The 13,327-nt window shown below is 39.5% G+C and overlaps 1 protein-coding gene across 5 annotated transcripts in view; it reads left to right on the plus strand.

Annotated features, from left to right (window-relative positions):
• The window catches only part of TRAF3IP1 (TRAF3 interacting protein 1), a 68,019-nt gene extending 55,514 nt beyond the window's left edge, over positions 1 to 12,505 (plus strand). For 4 of the 5 annotated variants that reach the window (XM_012755668.2, XM_012755669.2, XM_012755670.2 and 1 more), the window contains 2 exons: positions 9,965 to 10,188; positions 11,870 to 12,505. In XM_012755668.2, the coding sequence (XP_012611122.1) occupies positions 9,965 to 10,188; positions 11,870 to 12,035 (390 nt within the window). In that variant the 3' untranslated portion in view covers positions 12,036 to 12,505. Of the gene's footprint in view, positions 1 to 9,964; positions 10,189 to 11,869 lie in introns of those variants that run through there. The other variant, XM_076006109.1, reaches the window with a different exon arrangement.
• The last annotated feature ends 822 nt before the right edge of the window (positions 12,506 to 13,327 follow it).

A 13,327-nucleotide genomic window follows, 5' to 3' on the forward strand; every position in this document is an offset into this window, starting at 1 on the left:
TTAAATGTGGATTATTTATCTTACATTTAACCAATAATTTTTTCTTAAACCAAATAAAATCACTTGTCAGTGTACTTTCTCTTAAAAAATAAATGGTTCCTATATAATTCAACATCCATTATAACTGAAAACTTGTAGTGGACTAGGAATAGAAGATACTTCTTTACCATGAGAGAGAGAACACCTGTGTCAAGCTATGGCATTATATGTAATAGTGGCTAGAGATATTTTCACTAAACACAGGAACAAGTGTGAGTACCATAACCCTGTTGAGATATTCTAGAGGTTCTAGCCAGTGCAAAAAGAAATGAAAGTTTAATTCTGGAAGGAAGCAGACACAATTATCATTGTTTGAAGTTGGTAACTGTCTACCAGGTAAATCAATAAAAAAATTAACTATTAGAAAAAAAATTGTTGAGATAGCCAGTGACAAATATATAAAAGTCAGTATTTTTCTATAAGTCAGCAATAACCAATTGGAAACAAGGTGTATAAAGTTCCTTTCCAGAACTGGAAACAAAATGTAACTTATCATTGTATGCTTTTATCAAGAAATTTATAGTAACCATATTGAGAAACCACAGAATTTTACCAAGAAATATAAAAAGGTCTAGAAAAAGTCAAGAGACTTCCAAACACTGTGTTTCTGGATAGGAAACTCAATATTATAGAAATGTCATTTTTCTCAAGTTAATTTATAAATTTAATGGAATTCCAGTAAATATTCAATGGATATTTTGGAACTTGGGAAAGAATATTTTAAAGTTCATCCAAAAGGATAAATACATGAGAATGGCCTTTCATTGAAATGTTTGAAAGGACCAGGTTTAGGCTGATAATTTCATATTCTTAACTTTAAGTAGAGAAATGTTCATTTTAGCTGAAATTTGAGTTCTGCATTTCCCTGTTGCCTACTTATTGTCAGTATGATTAATTCTCTGTGTGATGCAGCAGGCAAAACTTTACATCTACTCTCTTAGGGTCTCTGGCTGGGCCCAAGAATTAAATTGACATAAAACGGATTAAGAGGAGAAAAGCATACAGATTTTTTATGTGTACATGGGAGCCCCCATAGGAAAATGAAGACCCAAGGAAGCAGTTAGAGCCAAATACTTATAAACTAAGTTGAACAAAGAAGGGCGAGTGTGGAAAAGTGACTAAAATATATGGGGAGACTAAAGGGAGACGTGAGTTAACTAGATCTGCTTGTATAGGATTCTTTTGGCCTCGATTTCCCACCTATGGTGATAAGAATGTTTCCTTTTGGTACAGGGAGGGCATCTTCCATGTATGGATTTCATCTTCCACTTTTAGGAAGAAAGGGGAAGGTCAGGGAGTCCTTCTTGTACCTGCTGTTTATTAAGTGCCTTTAGCTCCAAATAATTCTTATTCCAAAGCAGCATTTGGGGTGGGATAATCTGCCACTCTTCAGTAATAAGATTGTTTTTTAAAAATATTTCCATTGTCAAAGTCAAATGAGACATAGTGACGAAGCTGTCAATGTAAAATGTGATATTTGGGAAGCAAGAATTGCAGTTTGAGGCCGGGCGCTGTGGCTCACGCCTGTAATCCTAGCTCTTGGGAGGCCGAGGCGGGCGGATTGCTCAAGGTCAGGAGTTCAAAACCAGCCTGAGCAAGAGGGAGACCCCGTCTCTACTATAAACAGAAAGAAATTAATTGGCCAACTGATATATATATATATATAAAAATTAGCCGGGCATAGTGGCGCATGCCTGTAGTCCCAGCTACTCGGGAGGCTGAGGCAGAAGGATCACTCGAGCCCAGGAGTTGGAGGTTGCTGTGAGCTAGGCTGACGCCACGGCACTCACTCTAGCCTGGACAACAAAGTGAGACTCTGTCTCAAAAAAAAAAAAAAAAAAAAAAAAAAAGAATTGCAGTTTGGGGTATGCACAGAGACCAGATGGTCTTTGGTATATTCAAAAAACAAAGAGAAGGTTAGGAGTTTTATTAGAAAGAGAAACATGTTGTTTTAAAAGAAAGTTCATTGGCTCTAAAGTTTTTGGGAGCTGGCAAGCTGTGATTGGTGAGTGACTGTGGTAGGTACAACTAGTCTTAGAGTCATGGCAGGTCGTTTCAGCAGCTAGTGGGTAAAACTGGTCTTAGGTTGCAGCAGGCTGTTACAGCAGCTGGGCTGGTGAAAAATTTAATTCTTGGAGCAGGTGCCATGTTCCCTGAGTGCTTTTTCCCTTGGCCCATTGACCCTGGTTTAGTTGGGTATTAACAAGAGTGACCTAATCATATAATCAACTTTTATACCATTTTACATATCTATCAGAAAGGCCTATCTGAAGATTTAGCTTTTCTGTTTTGTGCTCTGACCTTTCGCTTCATCCACAGTGACACGCTTGGGTCTCGTGCCAAGCTTGCTTTTGTTTTGTATGTAATTCTAAGAAGGTTTCTCATTCATCTTTCAAGGACATTAACATTTGTTTGTCTGTAAAAGCAGCTAAAACTTAATAACATTTAATGATATTTTGCTCTGTATGCATTTTTTCTCCTATAGGAGCTTACCATCAATTCTTCTTAATTGTAGACAAGATTATAACAACAGCTAACATTTATAGCACACTTACTATGACTGGTGAATCGCATACTTTATTTAATACAGTAATCTACGAGGTAGGTGTTATCCTCATTTCCTAGGTTAGGAAACCAAGGCACAAGAGTTGTCTTGTCCAAGACGATGTAGACAATGAGTCACAGAGATAGGATGCTACCCCAGATCTGTTTGGCCCCAGTCTGGGCAGTTTACCCTCAAACTGTTTAGCTTCTCACGCATCCATACTAAAAGCTTACCACTCGTGCTTAGCTCTTCTTCTGTAGTTGCGATAATGAGCAACGATCATCTGGAAGGTTCCTTTTAACAGCATGTTCCTGATGGAGCAGTAGTGTTCTAGTTGCTGCCCATAAGATAATTAAGTAGTTATTACCTGCAGTTGTCTGATTGTAGAAATGACGTAGGAGTACAGGTGATGGTTCCTTCATATGCATAGAAACAGAATATTGGTTCATGAGAAAGATTTGATATAAATTTCTAAAACCATTTGGGAATACTGTTTGGCATTATGTCCTAAAAGTTGAAGACATACATTCCCTTTGACCCACCAGTAACCTAGAGAATCATGTGCCTGTAGGTATTGGAACATTTATAAGATTATTCAGAATTGTATTTTGTATAATAGTCTCAGACAAAAAATTAACCAAATGTCCATCTGCAGTAGAATGGATGAACAAATAATGATATTTAATTCATATAATGAAACACTATTCAGCAATACAAATGAACAAAATACATGTGACATGGTTGATTCTTAAATGTAATATTGAGCAAAGGTGGCAGACACAAAGAGATACACACTGCATGATTCCAGTTGTGCTATGTGAAGTAAAACAAGCACGTCGGTAAACAAGACAGCAGAGCCGGGGGTGCACAGACCCAGGACTTGGCCACATGGAGGGCAGGTGGTGGTGACCTCAGAAAGGGGCACATGAGGGGCTTCAGGGATGCTGGCAGTGAGCTTTCTTGACCCAGCTGATAGCTGTAGGCGTCTACTTCATCATTTTGTTAAACTGTACATTTTTCTTTTATGTGCTTTTCTGTATGTGCATTAAAAGCTTAAATAGGCCGGGCGCGGTGGCTCACGCCTGTAATCCTAGCACTCTGGGAGGCTGAGGCGGGCAGATTGCTCGAGGTCAGGAGTTCAAAACCAGCCGGAGCAAGAGTGAGACCCCATCTCTACTATAAATAGAAAGAAATTAATTGGCCAACTAATATATAGAGAAAAAATTAGCTGGGCATGGTGGCACACGCCTGTAGTCCCAGCTACTCGGGAGGCTGAGGCAGCAGGATCGCTTGAGCTCTGGAGTTTGAGGTTGCTGTGAGCTAGGCTGATGCCACAGCACTCACTCTAGCCTGGGCAACAAAGCAAGACTCTGTCTTAAAAAAAAAAAAAATTAAAAAAAAAAGCTTAAATATTTGTTTGCCAACTGTTTTGCTTGTATGTTCAAGGGGTCCAACTTGACCCACATTAGAGAGATGAATGTATGGTTTATGAAGAAGTTTGGTGATGGAATATTTCTGGATGAATAGGACACAGGATAATTATTCTGTCGGTCTGTGCGTCTCTTTTGTAACTTGAATGTAGGTATTCCTCTGTTTATGAAGAAAATGAACTTTTGACAAGTTGCATATAAATCACTTCCTGAGGTTATGGGAGATATGTTATTTAAAACAAATACTCTTTGATTTATTACCTACCCCTCCCCCCCCAGTTAATCAGGCTTTTGTTTATTGGGTTTGCATAATGGAGGGAGAGCTCTGCCCAGGAGAGTTGATGAGCCCGCAGCAGAGGTGGAGGTCTGTGTTCAGATGCTGCCAGGCTCTGTACCCCAGATACCACTTCTGAGAGGGACTTCTGGCAATATCCAAGGGCCAGGCCTTTAAGACATTATTTTTAAAATAGTACTTTCTTTCTTGAAGCACTGCAGTTAAAATTTAAAGAAACAAATCTCTAAAGTTAATAATTTTTATTTGTATGACTTATAATAAATAATCGTAAATCTTAAAATCACTATAAATGCAAATGCCTCTATTTCTGGGGACAAGTGTGTGTGTGGTAAAATGCAAATAATATTAAGTCCCAGAAGTAACTGTTCACCTGAAAAATCTTGGAAGCATTTTCTAAAAAGTATGTGTGTGTGCGCGCGCGCGCGTGTCTGTGTGAAGCGGCCAGCCAAATGCTGAAACACTTGGCAGAGGCCTTCCTGCCAGAAAGCAGCTGAGTAAATAGTCTGCAGCCTGCAGGAAAAGGAAGGCCAGCCAGGTAGGAGGCAGGAGGGGACAGGCGGGTGGGCTTGTGTCCCCATGAAACACACACAAGCTGCCACCTCTCTGTTTGTATAACCCGTAGAAGCTGCCTTTAGACACTGATCTACAGCAAGGGTGTCACAAAAAGGTTGTTCTGCAGGGTTCACTGCAGATTTTCTCTGAGCTCAGGGTCGTAGATCTTTCAGTAGAGAATTTTAAAGTTAATTTCATAGCTGTGGGTTATTTAGATTTCTAAAATGGAGATTGGAAAGGGAATGTGTCAATAACTAATATTTCATTAGTTAATGAAATGTCTACCAAAAGTTGGACATAACAACTTCTTTGTAAGTGCTGAAAATACATATAAATATTTTTTTCAGTATACACCAAAGTATGCCAAACATGCCTGAGAATCTTTTCTAGCTGATAAGTTGACGGGAGATGAGATGAACAGCCATGTCAGTACACTGGAGGAAGAGCACCCACGCGTTGTCCTGCAGGGGCTTGCAACTGTGTTCTTTCTGGGGGACAAATTTACGGTGATAGTTAACATCTTTGAGGGTTTACTATGTGTGAGGCACTGAGCTGCTTATTTTATATTATCCCACTTAATCTTACCTGCAGGATGAATATTATTTCCATGTTACTGTGAGGAAGCCGAGGTCCAGAGAGGTTGAGCCAAGCTCCCACGGCTATAAAGTTAGGAGGTGGTGGAGCCAGGTTGGCACCAGGCTGTAGAACCGCAGGGCACAGACTGTTGGTCCCGTTGCCCAGGAGTGCTCCCATGTTCTAGGTGGTTTTAGGTCATATTTTGTATAATGACAGATTTTCAATATTTTTTGTTCTCTGTTTCCAAAGGTTTAGTGTATTTCTTATGACTAATTCCTGCGTGGTGAGTATGGTAATGGGATTCTCAAACCCCGCTATCATATTAAAACTCTTTAAAACAAGGTTGTGTTTAAAACATAGTTGATTCTTAAACGAAAAGTTTTAAGTTTCCTTAAAAGGAAAGTTGATGATACATCTGTATGAGCTACATGTAAATCAAAGCCAATCGCAAGAGGGGTGTGCTTTTTAAAGCAAATAATCATTGCTTGACTTATCCACCACACCTGTGCCATGTTAATTTAAATGAAAGCTTGAAAATTGCCAGAATTTTGGTGTTTTGCAGCAATGTGTTCCAGCGTCTTTATGGTAATGATAAAAGTCTGTCCTGCCTATTGTAATCCCAACCCAAATGTTTCTTGTCCTAAATTCTACTTGGCTCTGTGATGTAGAAATATGCAGGAGTTTGACAAGGGAACCAAAAATATGAGGGAGCTTGACCAGGTTGCCTCTTGGTGTAGTTTTCTACATTGCAACTCCCCGATTTTATAAGACATTTATTCATGTTAGTCTCCCATCCTAAATTCTGTAACATGAACAGTTTTATATTAGAGTCAACAAAAAGCCAAATGCATAGGTATTACTTAATAATCGTTATGAATGGGTTTTAATAGAATTTTTAATTTCTCAACCAAGTGAGAGATTTACTAATTTGTGTATAATAAAGACAATACATTTTTCCTTTGGGAAATAGTTTATGATTGCATTGAATTCATTTAGCATTTTAATTTAAAGGCATTTATATTGCCTTTTTAAAATTAAGCCTTTTATTTTGAGATAATCATAGACTCATACTCAGTTGTAAGAAACAACAGAGATATACTGTATATCTTTTACACACTTTCCCCAGTGATAATATCTTGTAGAACTGTCACAAGCAGGATGTCGACTTTGATATAGTCAAGATCCAGAACATTTTTATCACCATAAATACCCTCTTGTTGCCTCTTTATAACCACACCCTCTTCCCTCCCAACCCTGATCCCCCCCTTAACCCCTGGAAACCACCAATCTGTTCCCCATTTCTATAATGTCTATACTTTTCCAGAGTATTATACAACATGTAACCTTTTGGGATTCACTTTTCTCACTCAGCATAATTCTCTGAGAGTCATCCAGGTTGTTTTGTGTTTCTACAGTTCATTCCTTTTTATTGATGGGTGATTTTCCATGGTATGGATGTACAGTTTATTTAACCATTTATCCATTGACGGACGTCTGGGTTGTGTCCAGTTTGTGGCTAACTTGAATGAAGCTTCTATAAACAATTGTGTGCAGGTTTTTATGTGAAAATGAGTTTTCATTTCTCTGGGTATATATCATGAGTACAATTGCTGGGTCAGACAGTAGTTGCATGTTTAGTTTTTTAGAAACAGGCAGACCATTTTCCAGAGTGGCTGTATCTTTTTACATTCCCACCAGCAATGTATGAGTGGTCTCGTTTCTTCTCACCAGCATTTGGTGTTGTCTCTATTTTTTTATTTTAGCTGTACTGACAGTTGTGTGGTGATATTACAGTGTGATCTGAGTTGCATTTTCCTAACAGCTGGTGATTTCGAACATATTTTCATGTGCTTGTTGGCATATGTATTTCCTTTTCAGTGAAATGTCTCTTTGTGAGATATTTCTGATTGAATTATTTGGTTTTTTGCTGTTGAATTTTGAGAGTTCTTTACTTATTCTGGAGTATTTTATTGTATGTATAATTTGCAAATATTTTCTCTCACTCTGTAACTTCTCTTTTCAGTCTCTTAACAGGGTCTTTTGCAGAGCAAACATTTTAAATTTTGATACAGTTCCATGTATCAGCTTTTCTTTTTATGGGTCATGCTTTTGGTGTCAGGTCTAAGAACTCTTTACCTAGCCCTAGATCCTGAAGATTTTCTCCTCCTTATTTTTTTATTTGCTTTTTTTTCTCATCCCATGTGGCTGACAGAGGATCTCTTCCTGTTTTTTTTCTTCTGTGGCCTATGGATGTCCACTTGCTCCAGTGCCAAATGGTGAAAGGCTATCCTTTCTCCCGTGAATTGCTTTTGCACCTTTGTCAAAGATTGCTTCAGTGTATTTGTGTGGATCTATCATTGGATTCTCTGTTCTGTTCCTTTGATCTATATCTGTCCCTCTGCCAATACTATGCTGTCTTGATTACTGTAGCTTTTTTTTTTTTTTCTTTTTGAGACAGAGTCTCACTCTGTTGCCCAGGCTAGAGTGCTGTGGCGTCAGCCTAGCTCACAGCAACTTCAAACTCCTGGGCTTAGGTGATCCTCCTGCCTTAGCCTCCCAAGTAGCTGGGCATACAGGCATGTGCCACCATACCTGGCTAATTTTTTTCTATATATTTTTAGTTTGCCAATTAATTTCTATTTTTAGTAGAGATGGGGTCTCGCTTTTACTCCGGCTTGTTTCGAACTCCTGACCTTGAGGAATCTTCCTGCCTCAGCCTCCCAGAGTGGTAGGATTACAGGCGTGAGCCACCGCACCCGGCCGATTACTGTAGCTTTATAAAAAGCTTTGAAATCAGGCAGACTGTTTCTTCTGTTTTTATTTTTCTTTTTGCAAATGTTTTAGCTGTTTTAGTTCCTTTGCTTTTCTATATAAGTTTGAGAGTAATCTTGTCTATATCTATAAAATGTTTGTCTGGAATTTTAATAGGATTTGCATTAAACATGTATATCATCTTGGAGAAAATTGATGTCCTTACTATGTTGAGTCTTCCAATCCATGACCACAGTATATCTTTCCATTTATTTAGATCTCCTTTGATTTCTTTTATCCACATTGTGTAGTTTTCAATATACAGGTCCTATACATGTTTTATTACATTAACAACTAAGCATTTCTCTTTTATTGAGCAATTATAAATGACACTGTATTTTAAATTTCAGTGTCCCTGTGTTCATTGCTAGTATGTAGAAATACAATTGATTTTTGTATGTCTATCTTGTTTCTTGCAACCTTGTTGAACTTAGTAGTTCTTTGTGTTTTATCTTTTATTTCTAGCCCCAATTATTTAACATTTTCTATGTGCCAGGCATTATGCTAAGGCTCTCCTTATGCTTGTCCAACCCAGTAAGTGGTAGAGCTAGGATCCTAATACTTAAATCATTTATCCATTTCATTTGTTCACTTCACAAATACTTAAGGAGAGTTTATATGGACCACAGCAGATCCAGACATTGGGTCCTACCCTCCTGGAGCCTACAGTCTGAAACTAGCATTAGAAGTAATACAAGTGGTTATATAGGTATGATAAGCTCAAAACTAAAACAAAAAGTGAATTAATTACAATGTAATGCATTTAGCTCATTGTATAAGTGTGTGAGGTAAGGGTATTTTAGCCAGTCTGGGGGGGTGGGGGAGGTGAGGGTACCCAGGGAGAGCTTCCTAAAGAAAAATAGGAGAAATTTCCCAAGCTTATTGATTCTTACCAACTTATATTAGTTTTTGAAATTCAGAGATGTCTGTGATCAAAGCTCATATAAAGAGAATTCTAAACATTGCTTGTCAAAGAGCCCAAGGACCCCTGGCCAAAACTGAATGCAGTTTCCCACTCATCTCCGTCTCCTTGTCCTCACTTCTGTCACCTGCTGCTGAGCGCCCCCCCCCCCCCCAGCTTGCACCAGGTCCCCAGACTCTAACCTCCTGACTAGCCAGCCCAGTCCAGCTGTGTCGACTTGGCCCTCTGCCACTGGGTGCTGTTGCTTTGGTTTCCTCTGCCAACTCACCATCCCTTCATTTCCACGTCACCAGTTTCCTCCTCTCCTTTGTGTTTCCTTTCCTCTTCCTCCTGGCCAGCTGGATTTTGGAGTCATTTGGGTGGAAAGATGGTCCCTTTGAGTAGTTAAGGGTCAGGCCCCCTTTCTGCCAGTCTATTTGGGAAAATCATCCATGGTACTGAGCTCTTGAAACAATAACTACAATAAGTTTCTGGCTAGTTGGGAACTAGAATCTTACTGTGTAGAAATTTGCCCCTTAGACAGATTTCCAGGTAAAGACAGACCCTGTCGCCTTTGGCCAGGGAAGGATTAGCCTCTCCCCAGACTGCTGTGTGCCCCCATAGTGCAGGGCACCTCACATCTACCCTGCTGAGTGGCATTACTCTCCCCTTGTCACGAAAGTGAGGTGGTGTCCCACAGCCAGCACTGTCCCCACTTGTGCCTTTCCTGCTGTCCCTGTGGCAATGTGCTTAGCAAGCCCCGGCCTGCCTTGAGACTGAGGACGCTGCTTCTTCCTGTGTTTCCCTGACTGTAGGAGAGATCACTCGTCTTTGAGTCAGCATGGAAGAAGGAGAAGGACATTGTTTCCAAGGAGATAGAGAAGCTCCGTGTGTCTATCCAGACCCTGTGCAAGAGCGCACTTCCCCTGGGGAAGATCATGGACTACCTCCAGGAGGATGTGGACGCCATGCAGAATGAGCTGCAGCTGTGGCACAGCGAGAACAAGCAGCATGCCGAGGCCCTGCAGAAGGAGCAGAGGTGGGAGGGCTAACAGGGAGGCTGGGCCTTATAGGAGCAGAGGTCAAGGTTGGGGGGGCAGGGGAGGGGGCTCTGGCAGAAGGAGCTGGGTTGGGGGGTAGTGGGGATGTGGCCCTGCAGAAGGGGCAGAGGTCTGGAGGAGGGGTTAACGAGGATGGGGGCCCTGCAGAGGGAGTAGGGGGGTAATGAGGAGGGGGCCCTGCAGAAGGAGTTGGGGGTGAGGAGGTAATAAAGAGGGAGTCTTGTAGAAAGGACAGAGGTTGGTGGGGGTGGGGGGCGGGAGTCGAGGGGGTAATGGGAGAGAAATACTCTGGGATGCCCATGGGTCTGGCCCAGAGTCTGGGGAGAATCTCCCTAGAATTCACTATTTCTCAACCCTCCCTTCCTTACTCCCTCACAAGGAGAACCGATATCCCTTCATTCATACCACAGCAAGCATTTCTTTGTAGCAATTAGAAAAGATTTGGAGTTCATGTTCATACACAAAATAGATTTAGACATTAATAAATCCAGAGAACTTTGCAGTTTGGATAACATTTTTTCATGTGTCTTATCATAAGCCCTAATGTTTGTAAATGTCTACGATTTTTTTAAGTATTTTAATTTTTTACTCTAAAAGAAATATTGGCAAACCTATTTTAAGTGTGACTAAAAGAAATATGATAGCCATAGTGAGGTTTATTTTAGGGCAGTGTTTGATATACTATATTTAATCAATCTGGAATGCATGTAACTATCAATCATTAAGTGTTTTTTTCAGAAAATATGATTTGACTCGATGATATACCTATAGGTCTATGTAATTAAAAGTATATTATAATGAAGTTCTCTTTAGTATTAGTCTGCTTATTTTTAAAAAGTCCTTTACAATTTAAAATGTACAACATGAAGGAAATTAGACAATCACCAAGAACTTTTTGGTGCCCATTCTGGCACGATACTTGGTTTGAACTTCTTGCATTTTGATTTAAAGTATTAAAAAATACCATCCCAGACACTTCTTCCTTACAAAACCAGATTTGCCTTTATGGCAGGATGGTTTGAAACTACTGCTCTTCCTTGTTTTGTATTTTAGTTTGTATTTATATGCCATTAAAAACCTAAAAGGAAAGGTTAATTTTGACTTCAGCTTTCCCAACCCTATATTCTAGACTTTTCCCAGTATTTACCCAACAACTAAAAGGTCTCCTGGCAGTGTCATGAACAAGTGAGCCAGGGACACCTCAGCGAGGAAGCCCTCCTAGCCCTGTGCGCCTCTCCTGGAGGGGGGGGGTCCCCCGGTGAGGAAGGGGCCGGCCAGGTCCAGGCAGTGGTTCTCTTAGTGTCAATGGGGATTTGGCTGCACACCTTCTTGCTGTACCCTGAGGCTCTCTGTTACATATATAATTTAAGGACTGCAAGTCTACCATTGAAGAAATATTAGCTGCTTTTTTAAAAAAAATAATAAATAAATCTCATGTTTGACTTCACTTTTAGTGGTGGCAGGGGCTGTGAAAATAAGGAATAAATTTTTCCCAGGTGTGAGTGTTTTGTCTCTTTAATACCATTATTGTATATGTTTGTATTTTACTCTTTTTCTTTGGATGAAATGAATATTTACTTTTGTCTTCGGTGTTTTGATTAAGAAGCAAACGTAAGGTGAGCCGAGATGTTGATGAGCTGCTGGTTTTGTTCTCTGCAGCATCACAGACTGTGCCGTGGAGCCCCTGAAGGCCGAGCTGGCTGAGCTGGAGCAGCTGGTCAAAGACCAGCAAGACAAGATCTGCGCCGTGAAGGCCAATATCCTAAAGAATGAAGAAAAAATCCAGAAAATGGTGTATAGTATCAATTTGACTTCAAGAAGGTGAACACTCATAAGTTTCAGAGATGAAAAGTCACCATCAGTTTAAAAACGAAGATAGAAAATCATCACTCTTTAAGTTCCAGTTTGCTCAGAAAATGAACAGTTTACAATGTTAATATCCAGCTAATTTTCAGAGCTTTCAAACTTCGAGCATATTAAGTGTGTAAAAAGACCATGTTTTCTTACCTCCTTCCAGCCGGAATATTTGCTAGTTATAAATAGCTCTTCCCAACGCCTTTGTGAGTTTTTTTTGCAAGCTTGTTCTTTGTGTTCTGCTGCAGCCTGTTAAGTTCTGCACCAGAATTCTCTAGCAGGTAAGCGGTGTCGGCATTCCAGGGAACAGTGGTCCTTTATTCCAGTTCAATGAAAGGACTTCCAGAGGTCAGCACTGAATGAAGGATGACTGTACACTTTTTGATGGGCACTTTGTAAATAGAATGAGGCCTGAAATCAATAAATTATATTTTTAGTTAATTTTCATTTGAAAAGGGTTAATTTCAGCCTGTATTCTTATAAGTTACAGATCAACTGCTTTTTAAAATTGTTTTTTTTAACCTCTTTATAATTATATATACTTCTTTATGTAATTTTCTTGTTGGTTCCTATTATCTTTCGTGTTTCTAGCCCTTAAAAAGCATAAATTTTAAAAGGAGATTTTAGTACGGTCTTTATGGACATTGTCTGGACATGAAATTGTGTCATAGGCTACATCCTCATTTTCTTCAACATTTTTCCCTGGGTTTTCCTCGCACAGCTGCTAGTGCGGTTCCTCTTGAGTCCTCGTTCTCTTTAAGAAGAGGGTCTTGCTCTGTGAGGCATTGACACTATGGCTTTTCCTTTGCATGGTGTGTGTGCCTACACACCTGAGAGACAGGTAGCTTAGGACAAACTGCACAAGGAAGAGTTAAAAGGCACCAATTTATAAAATTTTTTTGATGTCAGCCATTTTTTAGAAATTGTTTTTTTAAGGCAAAAGTTTTTTAAAACATGGTTTATAGTTCTTCACTTATATATACTGTTGTAAATAGTAAAGTTTTAAGTTATTGTATAAAGGATTTCACTGTGTTTGGAGACATACTTATGGGTCTTAAAATCTGGGTCCTAATACTTTTATTTCTAGATATTGTTTATTATCTAAATTAAGGAGTGCCATTTAAAGTGTGAGAATCGCCTGAGGTCTGTTTTGTTTCTTTATGGATTAGCACAAATGGCACAGTTTGGTTTTTCTTAATGCAATTTCCAAAATAAATTTTTTACTGAGGTAGTTATATGATTTTCTAAGCTAAGTAAGTTCAG

This window comes from Microcebus murinus, chromosome 8 (assembly GCF_040939455.1).
Source record: "Microcebus murinus isolate Inina chromosome 8, M.murinus_Inina_mat1.0, whole genome shotgun sequence".
Lineage (NCBI taxonomy): Eukaryota > Metazoa > Chordata > Mammalia > Primates > Cheirogaleidae > Microcebus > Microcebus murinus.